Genomic DNA, 17,762 nt, shown 5'->3' with positions numbered 1-17,762 from the left:
AACAATCAACCAGAATGAAAAGAGGGGGGAAGAGGGAAAGAAAAAGAAGATAAAGTGATAACATAGAGAGCAAAAAATGAGAAAGTGGGATAAGGCAGAGAAAAGCAATGAAAAGGAATAAAAGGGAATTGAGAAAATTAATGACGGGAAAAAAGGTAAGAGAGGAAAAGAGGGTCGAAAAGGAGTAGAACATGAAGAAGGTAAATATCGATGACAAAGGAAGAATGGAAAGAGAATGAAAAGGTGGGGGGAAAGGTAGAGGGTATGAACAGAAAAAATGGGAAAAGGGAAAATAGCAAATAAAAACAAAAAAGAAAGAGAGAAAGAAAGAAAGTAAAAAGGGATAAAAGGAGTAGAAGATCAAGAGGGTAAGTATCAATGACAAAGGAAGAATGAGAAGAGAATGAAAAGGTGGAGGAAAAGGTAGAGGGTATGAAAAGAAAAAATGGGAATAGGGAAATTGGCAAACAAAAACAAAAAAGAAAGAGAGAAAGAAAGAAAGAAAGTAAAAAGGATTAAAGGAGTAGAAGATCAAGAAGGTAAATATCAATAACAAAGGAAGAATGGAAGAGGAAGAGAATGAAAAGAGGGGTGGGGGAAGGAAGAGGGTGTGAAAAGAAAAATGGGAAAAGGGAAAATGGCAAACAAAAAAGAAATATAGAAAGAAAGAAAATAAAAATTAGAAGTCGGGGAAAAAGAAATAGCGAGAAGAAGAAAGACGGTTATTTATTGCGGTAAGTGTAGCATACCTTTCATCGTTATGTCATTTTTACATTTATATCTTGTACGACACGCTTTCTTTACGAAACAAACGACGACTCTCTCTCTCTCCAGGCTTCCTCTCCTTAACAACACAGGGTTCCCTAGTCTTAACCTAATACGCATAAACATTGTCTTACCTCTTTCATGACGGGATCACTGATGGAATCTAGATCAACACTGCCTTCATACGTCAGATGAAAGAACACATTCGTTGCTTTAACAGCCTCAGGACCTGAAGATAAAAACACCAGTCTTATTAATAGTCCTTTGTGAGGCAGTGCTATTGAGCTCTCGCGTCTTTCATCTCTTTCCTACTAGAAGAGTGAATGAATGATCTTTAATTCAAGGGGGTAACACACGACAGTTATAATTTAAAAAATCATACTGATAACCCACTGGCCCTTATGTCTTTCTTATGAAAATTCTGACGAGACATCGTGCATCAAGACATCTACTATTTCTTTCACAGGATTCGTCTGTGGGAGACTCTGCAAGCTGAACTTGATTATTGTCTACTGTACCTCTTTGTTTGAAGCCGAAGATTAGGTCAATCCATTCATGTAGATATAGTGAAACATAATCTGACTCGAGAGCCTGCAATATAAAAAACAACAATCTATAAGACTAGTATTACATGTGTGTGTTGTTGTGTCGGGGAGGGGAGGGGAGGGGAAGAGGGTGCGCATGACTTTCATACTAAAGAATACAGAGAATCAAATGAATATCTTACCGCCCTGTGCAAGGTGATGAAATGTTCAGCAGACGACGCCCATACAGGAAGATCTACGTCATCGATGACCGTCCCGTCATCGTCTACTCCAAATGTGAACTGTTTAGAAGCAAACCAAATTCAATCAAACTAAATATCAATCAAGTTTTAAAGCAGGCTTACCAAGTATCGCATCCTTTTGGTTTGTCAGGAAAGTACAACAAATAAATATAAATACTTCGCTGCTTGAAGTGGATTTTATCAACTATGATTTTATATCAGCGCGAAAGATGACTGCACGTGACACGGTCACGGCACAGACTGAACTACATCGATACATACATGACTATATTACTAAGGGCTATTAGTACTTTTAATCTTACCCTGTTACTGTTGCGGAACATTTCAGGAAGGTAGAAAAGTTCAGGGATCAGTTCCTAAGGAAGTAATGATGATAAGAAATGAGAGTCAAACAAGCTAATGGGCTATAACAAATCCAGCATTAAGATTGTCCCTGCTATTTTTAGTATTTAGAAACAGCCCACTGGTAGATATCTGTTATAATCCATCTATAATCACTGCCTGACTAGTTCGTGAGTCAAATGGCTCACTTGTGCTGCAGGTCTAACTGTTTTGATTAAAATTACGATTCCCAAGCCTAAAATACGATGCAATTTTTAAAATCTCGTTTTACATTTACTGAACAGCTACACGATCTTACCTTGACGTCTGAGGTATCCCTTTGACAATTATTCCAAGCCCTCTGAATGCTACAGAACGTTCTACCGGGATGGTCAAATTTACCGCCTTGAAGGTTAAGGAACATGGTTGCAAAAGGTTCCTACAAGGCAGAGAGTGTACTCATTGTTTAGCTTCTCTTGGCCTCGATAACACTGCTTAAATAAGCGCAAGTACAAATGCAAATGCAAGTGTAGAGAAGTACAGAAACAAGCGTTAATGCCGCTAATGTGGAGGTAAATGAAAATATCATGCAACACTCGAGACGCTAGTAAAAAAACAAGGCTAAACTTACAGTATGGACAAATATAAAACACGCTGAAATAGCCTTCAGAAGCAGTGTGCTTATAAACTTACCAAGCGTATGAGCCAAGCAAGAGTGAATCCTGATGTAGAGTAGTGAGTACCGTAGTGGAATGGAGGAATGTCATCATTCTCGTCCCAAGATGCGTAGCGCTCTACGAACTGACTGTGACGACTTGGGTTCAAAGCACCAATGGGCTAAACAAACAAACAAAATGGATAAGGGGAAAATTGTTGGATCAATGACAATAAAAACCGAGCATGACTTGCTAAAGTAAGGAATGGGTCCGCCAGGTTATTCGATAACAGACAATGGAAATATACCAAGCACGATTTGCGGCTAAAGACAGGAACTAATCCCTCCGCTCCCCTAGATCGCCTGCCTGATCACCCGCTCGATCGCTTGCCGTCCGTCCGTCCATTTAATTATTTCATCACATTCATTCATCTTATCTCATTCATTCATGTCTATCTTTCGCTTGTTTGATTAATCCCTTCAATCTCTCTCAAAGAAGACATTTAAAATCTACGTTACAAACAGGGAATTGGTCATTCAGGAGTCGATAAAATCCTGGTGATCCCCAGGATAGCAAGAGAAATCTTAAGGGATCACTAACCTTAGAGAGATCTCTGTAGTTGTTATGATCTTTCAGATCAATAGTTGGCGAGTCATAGTTTGTTAACACCCACGGGAAGACTGGATACTGGTTCAAATCACAGTAAGTGCGTCCTAACAACAAAAACAATAAAGGAAATTAGGCGTTTCATAGACTTCTTTCCCTTGAGCATCATTTCTTTGTTTAATGGTTGTGCTTGAGGAGACACGTGAGTATGGACCAACTCAAACAAAGAATCTTATTCTCAAGGAATGACACGTGGTTTGAAATGGAAAATTACGCCCAAGGTAAAGAGGTAAATTAACATATAGAGCTTTTAAGTGTGAGGTCAATCGTCTTTCTAGCATATTGAATTTAGATTTCTTTGAATCCAGTAAAGGCATTACTAACCACGGTAACCGGTCATGACCCCACCCTTAACTACCCTCATAGAACCGACTAGGAAATTCACTAATGGCAGCCATACAACTGCTTCCAAACATTTCTGTATGCGTCACATACCCGCTATGGTGTTAAGGAACATGAGATATTGGAAGTTATCGATCTCTCCTCGCTGCCATCGTTGTGTCATGGTGGACTTCTGGAAAAGTTGTTTTGGAGAATATAGCGAAGCGGCTCTGAAATATGGCAGCATAACTATATATTATTATAAACCGTCTTATGGTCTATCACAAATTCTATGCTCTGATTGGCTAAGCTACTAGTGTTTTTTTAAGTGATAAAACGCAAAAAGAAAAAAAATCATTTCAACCGAAATTCAAGATTGGGTGTATCCATTTATTTAGTTTATACTAAAACAGTTAAACTTCTTGCCCCCAAGGTCCATTCGGGATGCCGATGCAATCGTTAAATAGAATTCCAGATTACGCTAGAAAGCATCACCTACAGCTTCCTGAAACACAAGCCTACAACAGCAGCCCCTTGTTACTGAACCGTTATTTTGGTGATAGAAGTCAGTAAATGAAATTCATAATGTAATGAGATGTATTACGGGTACCTTGTTTGTGTGACTCCATAGAACGACCCCACCCCTACAGGGGGAAGTGCCCTCACCACTTTCTTCACGGTCTGTTGATCAGAAAACTTGAACATCGCAGAAGCTAAAAACGAGATAAATAAAGGTGTTTATTTGACTATAAAGATCATTTATTAGACGGAGTTCCTGATTACATGACTGCTAAATTAACTGATTATTTAAGGTTTAAGGGAATGGGTAGTCAGCCACTTTCCTGAGCCCCCCTCCCCGTCCCCCCTCGATGCTTGGGAGACCTGGGTCCTTCTGGCCACTGTGACTTGGCGTTCCGTTACCGTAACGGCGCCGCACCCGAGCGCTAGCATTTTAATTAAATGAGGAGTGAGCTTTTAATCAATCCAGTATCTAGCGTGTTGTGATAGGTTTACAGAATGTTGTCAATTCCGTGCCGTGCCTGTGCCGTCCCGTTTTACAGTTATGTGCAATCTACTCGTATAATTCATGACTTACATCCACCAGCAAAGAAAATCTCCGTAGCACAATTTTGTAGTAAATATCTCCTGGAAAAGATAGCCTTGATTTGTTCGACAGGCCATTTGCCTTGCAGACCATCCAAATAAAGCAGAACCTGAAACACAATGTGATAGACCTTGAGGAATAAACGCGACAGTTTACACCATGTTGGAAGACAAATAAGAAGGAATCTGGTACAATAATAGAACGGGTTACAGCAAGCGAGGTGCTTCTTGAATCGCATCTGCGCTTGTTATTACTGGTCTTTCTAGATGGCCTAAGATTTCCAATAGCCAAGCTGTATCCACATATAGCACAGAGAACGGAAGTTAAGGTCAGTAGGACCCAATCAACAAATATTTAGAGGGGTATCTTTTATCCAATATTTATCAAATATGCTTTTTATGTGATCTAAAATCGGTACAAACTTTTTTCTTTCATCATGCCTTATGTGTTGTTTTAACAAAGCTAGACCACAATGCATCCTGTTTATTGAACTTAGCAACTCCTTAGAAATTCTGCGTTTAACCTTGGACAAGAGAATATTCTCTTGCCCTGGACCAACACTATAATGCCATGAATGATTTACGAAGTATTTTCTAACGACCAAAGAATATCTTTTGGCGTACACTATATTACTGACATTATATTGTTAGAATGACTCATTAATATTTAATAAGAGACTCTAGACATCTGCGTTTGATTCTTGAAATACTAGGATAAATCTCTTGACCTAGCATGCAAGAAGTCAAATGAGCATCCAGGGGTCACACTGAGCAACACTATAGCTGGTAGATAGATACTGGTTACTGGAGTTAACACACTCGCCCCCTCTTACACACACACACGCACACACAATCACACCGCATTGACAAACCTATCAACATAGACAGATAAACACGTCTAGACTTCTAAACAATCAGTCGAAAAAACACTTGGATTCAATAACGACCTGACTGACATTAGTTGATAAACAAACTGACGGAAACAGTCAAAGCCTCTGGAAGAAACTCAAATTAATTATGATAATGTGTATCCGATAATACCAGAAGCCAACAGAGGATTAACGAACCGACAAAAACACTAAATTCGTAAATCGTCGATAAAAATATAATCTTCCTATTTTAAAAACTCTTTCAGGATTTATTTGACTAATTTCCGTGATTTCCGTCTTAAAACCCATATTAAAACTATATCTTCTTGTTAACAGAACGTTTATTAAGTGCTACTTATTTTCGTTTAAAGAATTTAAAATAATTATTCCTAGACCTATAAATACTGCATTGACGTAGAGTGGCCTTGTTACTATGGTGACATGGCTTGACGCGCGCGCGCGGTAAGAAATTCTTAAATTCCCGCCAAATTTGCGCTTAAGCGGTTTATTTCGTTCAACTCAAAACCGAAACAAAATTAAGAAAAACGAATATTAGAAGACCACGAGGGGGTCACATAATTAGATAATAATCTCGCTTTTCATATAAGAGGTAAGATAGGGATTTGTACGAGTGAGAGCCGTATATTGAGCGGTTCTTGCTTGTGGGATTACAACCCTAACAAAGTTGCAAATATTTGATGTTAATTCCTTTTGTTTCGCCATGCAAATGTTTCTAATTTTCAAATTTTTCCGACGATATCTCGTTTAGCTGGTCTTATTGGAGGAAAGCTCTTGATCCACTTATCCAAGGCTCGTTGTTGAGGCGCCGCGGGAACGCTGTGATTGACTGCCGCGAAGCCCGCGATACGTATTATGACGTCACGCGGTTATCTCAAGAAAAACGAGAAGATTCCATTCAAATTATCATCTCGACATTATCGTTTAAGGAGCGCTAATCCAAACAGCAGATACTTAACAATTCAGCCGCAAAGATGTCTCGTCCTATAGAAAAACTCTTAAGAAAACTACGCTGAAATGAGGGCAAACGCAACAAATGAAGACAGCGTAAACTAGAAATGTGAACCAATTTTAGTATAAGTGGAAAACGACTGACAAGAGACTTTATTTGGTTACGAATAGAAGATACTCGATAACTGTTATCGCAAGAAGGATACGTGTTCAAATAATACTGTTGACAAGTACTCTAGAAAATTAGACGACGCGAACGTTTAACACTTTAACAGCTCAATCCCGTCTCTTGGAGCAGCTCTATCGAGCCGCCAGGGTAAACTGAATGTTTGTTCCGAAAGGAAATGCATAATTAGTACGTTTAATTAAAAATAAAAGGAACTAAAACACAAATTTATGAAAGCTGTGTCGAATGATTGAGTTATTCTAGACATGATTTGTAATGAAGATGTTTTTTTTTTAGTTATTTAAAAAGAAGCCATTCGAGTAGTAGAAAAGTGAACGAGAATAACTATTCCCTACAAGAATAGATTCGCAAATATTTTCTTAAAATAAAGTCAATAAACCTTGGCAAAGTAAGTGGTGAAAAGGAATATTGTATAATTGTTGGTCTTTCAGGTTTTTTCTCTTTTTTTTTTTCTTTCTTTTTTTTAGTTTCAGTTTACGCAAGTTAGGAGCGCGAGGGTTCCAATGCCAAGTTAATATATTTTAAATTATCCAATCCATCTAATACTTGACAACGAAGCAATTAACAAACTAGAGACGAAAGATCTTCATATTGCTGATAAGGTTTTTAATCTAAAATGTAAAGATTTCAATTAGAACACAGAGGAAATAGAAGTCAAAAATTATCAATGCCCTAACTTGAAGAACGGATTATTTTCATCAAGAAATAATGAAGCTTTATTGGGGGATAATTTTGCAAATCTAGTACAACTTAACTTAAGTAAAAATACAATAACAGCTTGAGTAAATTCCCTACCAAACTGTCTAAATAAAACGCGTTCCCGATTTTGTAAAAACTTCGTTTTGGATTTTGGATAACGTAAAACAAGTTTTTTAAGAACAAGTTGAAATGTTTTAAAAGAACTAACAAAAATGTTAAATAACGATAGAAAAAATTAGATAAATAGGTCTGGATAGTTTGGCTGACAAAGACAATTCGTTGGGATACTATCATTGTCAATACTAAGAAGGATAAACTACTTTTTGGAATAATAGAAATATTGAATAAAACGTTGTTGTTGTAAACTTCGCTGGCAAAGAGGCAAAAGTGATACGTTGTCTGTTAAAAGTAGACGTACGTTGAATAGCAAATATACGAGAGCTTATTCAATCTTGAAACTTGCCCGATTTTATTCTTTTTGGGGTTTAAAGAAAGTTCATGTAGAAATGTGTGACCGACCTGTTGTTCATTGGAAATGGCAGAGTTAGAAAAGTATTACTTTTTTAGTAAATCTGCTGTTAACTTCGTGCAAACATTTCATTTTTCTTCTCTAAAAATACATGTTCACTTGAAAAATAAGCAGATACAATTTATCTGTGAGAAAAACTTTGTAATAAGCAAGGCACTTTTTCTTTTGGAATAGGATTCGTGTAAATCCTAAAAATTGTAAAATTTAAATGCAGCTGACTTAAATAAAGTATTATATAGAAATGGTTAGAAATGAAATACAAAGAATTGATAAAGCATTAATGAACGATACTGTCGACACTAAAAACTAGCTTCGTTATAAAGTCAAATACTGTGGCCATTTTGAGCCACGTGCTCGAAATCAGAATCGTATTTTCATTTTCTTTCGCGACAGAAATAGTTTCAAGGATTACCATCATTTTAATGCTATTATTGATGAAATTAAGAAAAAAGTTGAAAGAGAAACCGAAAATTAAAGCGAAGACAAAGAAAGGCTTTGCTGGCCGCAAAAAACAATAGAAATGTTTCTTCCTCGAATTGGCGCAAATTACCGCGAGAATGTTCGTCTGTAGAGCATGAGGAAGACATTAAAGTTGAATCAAGAGTATTTGAAATTCTACAAGAACACATACTAAATTATTCTAAAAAAAGTTTTTTTTGAAAAGGAAAGAGGATGGGGTGAAAAAGTTTATGACTTCTAAGAAAAGTAAAAAATAATAAGGAAAATTGAATTAAAAAAACTAGACATTATTTAAAATTATGTCAAAAAGATGAGAGAAGTACTACAACTTTAAAAAAGAGAATAGAGAAATGAAACAAATGAGAATAACTGAAAGCAAAACAAAACAAGCAAAGAAGGAAACAAAAATTAAATATGAATGAAAAATATAAAAGGAAAAAGCAACAAAAAGGGGAAAGAAAACATAAAGAAAGAAAAAGAATACAAAATAGAAAACTAAACAAAACAAAAAGAAAGGGAAAGAGAAAGAGAAAACTAAATAGAGAAGTGAAGAGAAGAGAAGAGAAAGGAAAGGAAAGGAAAGGAAAGGAAAGGAAAGGAAAGAAAAGGAAAGGAAAGTTAAAAGGAAAGGAAACGGTAGAAAACTATTAATAATAGAGGAGCTTAATTTAGTGATTTCTCTGCTGTCAACCTGCAAGACAAATGGACTATTACCATCTTCATTTCCTGTACAAGTAACGCCCTTTACCATCAAATAGAAAACATTTACAAAACATCCATCAACCTTTCTTAAATAACTGATTACAGACCCTCAACAGGTCATACAGGATAAAAACACTTACAATCACTATAAAACAAACTTCAAATATCAAACACCACCAAAAATAGTAATTCATTAATATCATTATATTCTTCAATAAATTAATAATATTTTGTACTTGGTACATTTGTGCTCTAAATATAACCTTAGATATAGCACTTGATTTAAATAAATCTTTTAACATCATAGCTTAAGGTCCTTGAACTCTATTTCTTATTAATCACTACGGTTCTTGACCTCCGGAAGGTGCTGTATTGGTATTAAGGGCACATGTAAACGTTCAACAGTGACCTTGGGGTGGAGTAGATACTCCCATGGACATTCTCAAGAGGCAAGTCTCAGTTATGAGGTACAAATATTTCATAACGATTCAAATCCTATAGGGTTTGTCGTCAAGTCTCGAGCTAGAATCCATACTTGCTTGGCTGCTTGATCTAACGAAGTCTTGGATTTTCCATTAAATAAGTCGACGCCCTTTAAAAAAAAATGAGGACATTTTCTGCATTGAAGACAGGAGACCAGCTGGAGTAATACCCCATTGATTCTGTCGAACAAGCAGTCTTCATCCCATTCATATTCCCTCGGATGCTTTTCACATTCGTACAGGACTAAGTTTGTTAGATGAACGTATTCGATTGGATCTCCAGTGATGTTAAGATGTTTATCGCACAAAGCCTTCAACATGCTTACACACAGCTTTCGGCATCCACCGCTTAGCAAGAGTTCCTCTGCTTCCGTAAATGACAAGACCCAAGCATCGCCTTCGGTGTTGATCGGTTTGGCTGCAGGATAAGGATCCCGAGCTAACAAGTTAAAACCCCGCATTTTGACGTTCGCTATGGCTGGCTGGCTTGGCCAAGCTGTGCCCAGTGTTGGCCAAACACATGTGTTTTGGGGCCATATCGACCCGCAACGAAAAGCAGGGACAATTTCAACTGTATAAATATCCGTCACACTTAGAACAGTAGAGAAACTGTTCGTTGAAATAATACGTACTTGAGCTTGAAGGTTGCCTCGTCGGATGGCTTCAGAAACCAGCGAAGTAAACCTGGAGCGCATTTTACGTGCGGAGAGATAGCCAGACGCGGTTATGAACTCAGTCCAGAGTGACATCGACCTCTTACGCTCGTCACTCAGCTTTAACATAGCACAGCCAGATGGACAGCCATCGTCGATAAAATTAAATACTCCCATTTGATTGAGAAACAAGCTCACCTCGAGATGCCTTGGTGAGAGGACTTGAAGTCCAGCATAGCGTCCATCGACTTGTTTAAGGGATGAGATGAAGCGCGGTTCCAAGGCCTCGACATGTTTGAGAACATCTTGCATGATACGGCAGACAGTAGTTACAGCTTGGTAGATATCGCTCTTTCTTCGGTGTACACGATTTCGCACGAAGTGTTTCATATTGATTTGCCTTTGGCTAAGAAAACATGCCATTCCTTGAAGACCGGTTTTGATAGTGTGAGCAGCTCGTGGCCAAACTCGAGCAGGTCGTAGTGGCCAAATGAATATATGTCTGTGTAACCGGTGTACTTCACAGTAAAGTTTTCCGGACCAAGGTATTAAGGTGCCATAGTTGAAGCAATTGAATCTGTCACGACCTATTAATCTCCTTAACAAAGACCAAAACCGACTCAGAGCCAATAAAACACGAGGGTCGGTAATTTTGTCCGATCATTCAAGTGATTCTATTAAATCAATCTCTCGGGATATTACACCGATCTGCCTCACTTCTGCGCGCGCTTGCATCCGCTCGACGCTGTAAATTAAGACTTTCTCGCTCGAATCCCCTCTGGAATCCACAAAAAAAGCTTTTTTGAGTGAAAACTTGCTTGTTTAAGAGCTAAAACGGTGCTTATTTCATCGGTCGGTCTTTATCACATGCCAACCGTTTGCTTATCTTATTAAACTTTCTAAACAACGACCGCCCATCGTTTGTGTATTATTGCAGACGATATTGAAACCTTGCCTTGGGATAGCCGGTTTTATTACAGTCACTGAAGCAGGAAGAACTGCATTCCAGCCTTATTGGCTACAATGAAATCTTTCTAGAACTGTAAATAATCAATAACCCAAATAACAATCTCAGTACCTGTTTTACTTCTAGTGTCCAAGGGTGCTACTTTCATCTTCCTAGTTTTTAATAAGCAAAATCGTTTTACTTTACCGGCGGTCTGAGTCAAAAAAGCAATAAACTAGAACAAACACTAGCGGCATAAAGACAGCCGGCAAAAAGCGAACACATGAAAAAATAACCAAGGTTTAAGTTTATAGTGACCACTTTTTTTGATTAACTGCCATTATGGTGGTGAATTAGAGGCAAGCTAAACTCTAGCAACAAAAGCGATGGTAATTTCGTCCTTTTAGGAGAGAAAACAAGGTGCGAATGAAGCTTCATGGAATCGCGTGAAAAACTAAACAAGAATGAAACCACATCAGGACTTTGGGGATTTAGTGGTTTTGGAAGATGGGCGTGATTTTGAAGGTAAGCCGATAATACTGCTAAGCGATAAGGACATCCCAAGCTGCAGAAACAAGAGCGCCTCCAAATCCTCTCCTAACTCAAGGATTGGAAGAAGTGAAGGACAAAAATGAACCATAAAGATAGCAATGACTGCGGCAGATTAGCATGATAGCGTCGCATGTCACTTGGCAGTTGGATTACCATTTGGTGTTGACCTGCTGAGAGCCGCTAAACTATTGAGGGTGTTCCTTGATAAACACCAAGAACACCATCACAATGACTTCACAACAGCCCTAGTGATTCATGTGTCAAGACTTATTTACATCAGGACAGAAATAGCCCCAGAAGAGTATTTGATGGCTGTTTGTGCTTGCTCTGCTCACTAAAAAAAGCGGAAGTGTCAGGAAGATTTGATCATTTTGTTGTTCATTAAGGGATTCTGCTGAGGCCTTTCAATTGACGTGTTGTTTTTGTATGACCGGATCTTCATGCATTTATACCTCCGGTTCTGACTAAACAGCCACCGTTAGACTTATTATCCACGACTTTCAAAACTCTCCCTTTTTTTAATAAGATCCATGAATGGACACTTGCAATGATGGGCTCTGTTCAAAGCTATTCGCTCGCTTGACAGTCCATTGGAAACAACTAGAACTTGTCGGGTATCAAACCATCGGTTCATAATTGGCCCGGTTGTTTGATAAAGAGAGCCCTCAATTCAAAGCTCTTGACGCCAACACCGTCAGACTGTAAACAAAAGGCTAGATGATTAAAATCGAACATAGCAGATATTGATAATAAAATACCTAATAAAACCGTGCAACGCTTCGCTGGGCCTGCAGATTAAAATAAACTGGCGTGAGTTCTGTGCGTTTGATTATTAGGTGCCACTCAAGCCACACCGTACGAATAAGACACACAAGGCTAGTTTACCTAAAGAAAACAACAGTCCGGGTTTGGTGTCCAAGATTTACCGTTTTATAGTGTTTACACAAGCGTGGAAGTAGCTGTTAATTGAATAAGCATCACCTTTTTTGTAATTCGCGACAAGACCATAAAACTTCAACACAATTCACTTCATTCTCGCTGAATTTGAACAGTAGTTTCGGGCAGTCAATGATTCACACTCAGAAGCCTTCTCAACGTGATGTTATTCTTTTCAAAGCGGTTTATTGTTCTTAAAAGAGCGCTCTTTCAGTCAATTAAATCTTAAATGCAGACAGCTTGCAGTTGATGTTTCAATAGCTGTTGTTTCATGACACCGTTGCGAGTGAGCCATGGTCAACGAAAATCACAGTCTATTAGAATTTGCTTTTTTTGCTTTGGAATAAAATCACAATTTCGTATTCATTGAGATTTTTATGTGATGCTAAAAGAAGAAGAATATAAGTACATATAATAAACATACTTTTTATCTTTTCGAGATTGAAATCAAGACAAAGGGTTCTTTTTTTAATAGCTGGATTCATTTTAAATTCGTTTTTATTTTTTCGTTTTATTTCTGCAGCAGACGATTTCAACACTGTCTTTGATCGACAAAGTTCTCTTGTCTAAAGCAGGACGATTTGGTCCTCGTTCTTAGGCGAAAAAAAATCAAAAACAAAAAACTACAAAAGCTTTTTTTTTCTTGTTTCATCCCTCAAAAGTAAAAAAAAGTCAAGCTTTCATGTGTGTTTTCCAACTTAGAAAAGAAATTTCAGCTTCAATTATTAAAAACAATCCAAAAATAAATGTCAAAATAGAGTGGGGTTTTTAATGTGAAGACCTTTGAATTCTCCGCCTCTGCGGACCCAAACAATGTAATTTTTTTTAGTTCTAAATATTGAAAATCAAAGGAAACAATTACATGAGATCTTAGTTCATAATCTTAGTAAAGTTTTTCCGGCAGCACTGCAAAAATTACTAAACCCAACTCCTCATTTCTATAGATATTACGAAAAGACTCTCCCATCTATTGTGCTTGTGTAATCTATCTTCACTTGATCAAGTCAACTCGTAAACTTTCTTATAGAATCAAGCAAATAAGCGCAAACTATTGATAAATAATCAATGAAGTGATTGAACGCTTTCTTATTAGACAGACCCTGTAGTCACCAGAAACTGCATGTGGATATGGTAAAAAGAGCTTTGTATTACACCGGTAGTTTTAGTGTAGTGAAATAGGAGGTAAAGATTGATCATTTGGGTTACACAAGCAGAGCAAAGTAAAAAAAATAAAATAAAATCTCAACGCCTTAAACATGAGTATGGATTGAATCAATCCTGTTCCTTTTCTTTGTACATTTATCCCTCGCCACATTATATCTTCTAGGGATTTCTAATAATTAGTACTAAAAGCAATTCAAGCGATATAAAAATGACTTTACCACACAGGTGAAAACGAACGTCTTTTCCAGCTAGCTAAAGAGCCAAAAAGGTTTTTAAAACATACTAAATCAATTCGATGATAAAATGAGACATTTATTAGCACTTAAAGAGGACCACGACGGCATAAATACTAGTAATAAAAACCCCAGCACTTAGAAAAACGACTATCTAATCGATGAAATTTGAGCAAGAATTGTCATCCAATTTGAACTAAAAATTATCGCCTTGCTTTTAGTTTTTAAGAGATCATAAATCGAATTAATTGATTAAATGAAGTTTGAAAGGAACTGAGCTGTAAATTAAAGAACTATTAATTAACTAGGATGAAGTTAAACATGGGCTGAAAATGAGATTAAGTGGAATGGATGCTGTTTTTATTCATTTTTGTGTTTTTAATATTGTAGACAAGAATGTCATATCAAAAACATAACGAAACTTTCCGGCAACGAAGCTAAAGAAGTACTTTGATGCTTCGATGGTATGGAATTCAAATACTAGCCGATTCTGTAGCTCTTAGAAATGAAAAGAAATAAAGAAAAAAGAAAAAAAACTTTCCGGCAACAAAGCTAAAGAAATACTTTGATGCTTCGATGGTATGGAATTCAAACACTAGCCGATTCTGTAGCTCTTAGAAATGAAAGAAAAAAAAGGAAAAGGGAAAGAATGGACAGACGCCGGAGAAAAGAAAGGAAAGAAACCTTTTGTGCAATTTTCTCTCCAGCTTAGGTTGTTTGAAATAGTATGTTCAATACCGTCTATGAGACGCCCTTATCTAAGGCAAATTGTCTTGCATATGTTAGACTGAAAAAGGCCAACTTCTAACATTGATAACCAGACATTAGAAGTAGAGATCTCGCCACAAATACTACAAGAAATATGCTACCAATCTGATTTCATTCAACATTGAAGTTCATAGGGAAAAACAAAGCAATTGAGATGGTTATCTATAACGTTTATTACACTCGAGATGGCAGGATAGCAGTCCAATATCTTTTTACTTTTTTCATTTTGAAAGATTCACAAACTCGACTCGCGACAATGTAATAGATGATAATGTTCGCCTTAAAGACTAACATTGAATTCAAATAATTAAAACGATCAGGCAAAGAATTGATCTTTTTGGAACAAAAAGAAGAAAAATAAACACTGTTATCTTTGACTTGATAATACAGAAATTAAATTCAAAGACTATAAAACCACTTCTAGTTTCTCCACCCGCACAATCAAAGTATTGGTTCAATTCACACGATTAGCAATCAAGATGGTTATCTATCAAGTTCATTACACTCAGAAACGTAAAAAGGCCTGTCTTCCTGATACTGCATGTTAAAGAATAAACACAAACCAAAAAAACTGCTTAATCCTACGATGAGTTGCGTGATCCGGATAAAATTAAAACATCATAAAAGCATTTTGTACTAAAAAGTGGAAATCCTAAGCCAATAAAGAAATAATCAGGACAAAAAATACACTTAAGTCTAAAAAACAACATTAATCTTTAAGTCAGTACCAAGAAGGTTGGATTCTGTCAGTGAGACAAAAGGTTGGCAATAAATCGGTAGTAGTAAGACTGTAGGTGTTGACAGGTATATGGAATGATGTGATTGTACACGGTTTATCCCACACAAATACTAATTAAATTAAACTCTACTCGAGGACACACCTAAACAAGGTATAGATAACAATCGGTGTAAATTGGATTTTTTTGGTTGGGATCAAACTAGTGTCGGAACCTGGTTCTGACAAAGAGGAGATGGACGATATTCTCCTTTGTGGTGTGGTTTTGCATACCAATGCCTCAGGAATCAGCTGAGCAATCAGTAAAACGGGAGGAACAATAAGCATCAACAGTTGTCGTGTGTTGAAGAATTTCAGAGAAAAGATTTGAAAAAGTGTTGGGAAAGCTTAGCTCGATTTTCTATATATGAAATGGAAAAGAAAAACGACGAGAAAAACAACTGAAAAAAGAAAATGAAAAAGAAAATTTTCTCATGAAACATTTTCAAAAATATTGGGAGAGCTTACTTGAGGTATAAAATATAATTTAAAAAAAATAAAATTAGGGGAAAAAACGAATGGAGAAGTGTGAGTGTTGAAGAACCTATCCATAAACATTTTGAAAAGTGTTGGGAGAAGTTAGCTTGGTGTTCAATATATAACAGACAAATAATCATCTGTTCTTAAATAAATGTATAAAAAATTCTCACGACATAGTAGATGACTATTTTGTGTCGACCGCGCAGGGAGTGCCCTCATTTTATCTCCCGCACCATCGTTAGAAAGTGGATTGAGTGCGGCTTTCGAAATAAGAGAGCTTTAGCACGACGTTATCGCTAGCCCAGCAAACCTCAAACTGCAATTTGACGTGAGGCGTTTTTCGTCAAACTTTTGAAATTTAGAAAGGTGTCATAACGAAGTTGTTGCTGGACGAGCCGCCATATTAAATGCCATTGATGCCGAGTGTTTCCCCGTGTTTGCGGGCGTTTTTCGGGGCCATATTCCTAGCGTTTAGTGGTGAGCAGTAAACCCGATGCTAAAGGCTGGTCTCTATTGATTTTGATCTAGCCTGGATATAGAATTGTGGAAAAAAACCTGATTTTTTCTTCTATATTGTCTAAAATTATCTAGTTCAGCCCAATCTATAACTAGAGTAATATCCCTACAGGTCAACTACAAATATATGACATCTTTATCTTCGTCAAGTACGCGCTGTTCACTCTTGATCACTACATCGCCCCACTTTTTCATAACCGTAATCTCACAGCAATCAATAAACAATAACGTACCTGAGAAGATTGGTTAGTACTTGGAACTCCTTACAGTAAGTTTGATTACATCTCTTATCAGTTTATAAGAGAGTGTAGTCTATTTTATATAGTAGGTATCACTAGATAAATCTGCTTTAACCATGCTGCACAAAATCATCTTGGTGTTTATTTTCAGGGAGGTGAGAGCTGTGTGTATAGAATATTCGAATATAGTAACGAGTGTGTATGGAGGATACGCGGTCCCATAAGCTTATAGCTTATCTTGAAAGCTTACATTGTGTTTAAATAAGTAAAAAATATTTTATTCTATTCTATCGTGTTGTCAGAATTATGAGGTATTTTGTAGTGTAACATGAATAAAATGGAAACGAAACCTTTGGCGATGGCCCTCTAACTTTCAAAAAGAGAAATCACCTTGCTAAGCTATTATTGACAAATTTCTTATTGGAAATAAGAGAAGCTCAAATTCGTAAAATCCTGCAGTTCTCCAACTATTTATAAACAACTTTTATTTTAGTTGAGAAAGAAGGATGCTAAGCTACCGAACGACTTTGCAGTATCAAACCAACAATGAAGTAAACGGGAATAGAAAAGGAATGACAAAATGAACTATAAAGTTCCGATGAGAGAGTTTGTTTACTAAGGGCAGGGATCGACGCGTAAGTTATCATGCGCAAAGAACAAAAAGAGCATCAAGACAAAGTCAGCTTTGAGAAACGCAAGCGTCTGACTGAAATTGGGTTGGATATAACTAGTAAGACTTTTGGCTGCAGGAGTAGGTTTTATGGCTCTTTCTAGATAAAAACTGGGGGAAAGGCAACAGGAATTGTCCACAAAGTTCTCTGTTGAGAGTACAAAGGATTGTCAAGCAAAAATGTTTCTTTGGGGGAGAGGTGGGGGGGGGGGGGGGGGGGGGGCTAATGACATTTCTTATTATTAAGCAATAGAAGTAGAAGTAGAAACGGGGAGGTATAAGAGGCCTTATCTCATTTACGATGAAAGGATTTG

At 37.0% G+C, this 17,762-nt stretch overlaps 2 protein-coding genes across 3 annotated transcripts in view; both read right to left on the bottom strand.

Annotated features, from left to right (window-relative positions):
• Positions 1-17,762, bottom strand: part of LOC116290635 (lipopolysaccharide-responsive and beige-like anchor protein) — a 46,624-nt gene that overhangs the window by 5,334 nt on the left and 23,528 nt on the right. For both annotated transcript variants that reach the window (XM_031697714.2, XM_031697715.2), the window contains exons 35-44: positions 4,613-4,730; positions 4,127-4,229; positions 3,631-3,746; positions 3,130-3,242; positions 2,567-2,710; positions 2,193-2,312; positions 1,855-1,908; positions 1,493-1,591; positions 1,284-1,356; positions 900-994 (exon numbers count right to left, since the gene is read on the bottom strand). In XM_031697714.2, the coding sequence (XP_031553574.2) occupies positions 900-994; positions 1,284-1,356; positions 1,493-1,591; positions 1,855-1,908; positions 2,193-2,312; positions 2,567-2,710; positions 3,130-3,242; positions 3,631-3,746; positions 4,127-4,229; positions 4,613-4,730 (1,035 nt within the window). The remainder of the gene's footprint in view (positions 1-899; positions 995-1,283; positions 1,357-1,492; positions 1,592-1,854; positions 1,909-2,192; positions 2,313-2,566; positions 2,711-3,129; positions 3,243-3,630; positions 3,747-4,126; positions 4,230-4,612; positions 4,731-17,762) is intronic.
• On the bottom strand, positions 9,273-12,361 carry LOC116290637 (protein mab-21-like 2). Its single transcript, XM_031697719.2, has one exon. The coding sequence runs from the start codon at positions 10,590-10,592 to the stop codon at positions 9,513-9,515; it is 1,080 nt and encodes a 359-aa protein (XP_031553579.1). The 5' UTR covers positions 10,593-12,361; the 3' UTR covers positions 9,273-9,512.

This window comes from Actinia tenebrosa, unplaced genomic scaffold, assembly GCF_029948245.1.
Source record: "Actinia tenebrosa isolate PJP-AT-01 unplaced genomic scaffold, QUT_ActTen_1.0 PGA_scaffold6__47_contigs__length_16458017, whole genome shotgun sequence".
Lineage (NCBI taxonomy): Eukaryota > Metazoa > Cnidaria > Anthozoa > Actiniaria > Actiniidae > Actinia > Actinia tenebrosa.
The sequence above is the reverse complement of the archived record's forward strand: the minus strand, read 5'-3'. Positions and strand labels throughout refer to the sequence as shown.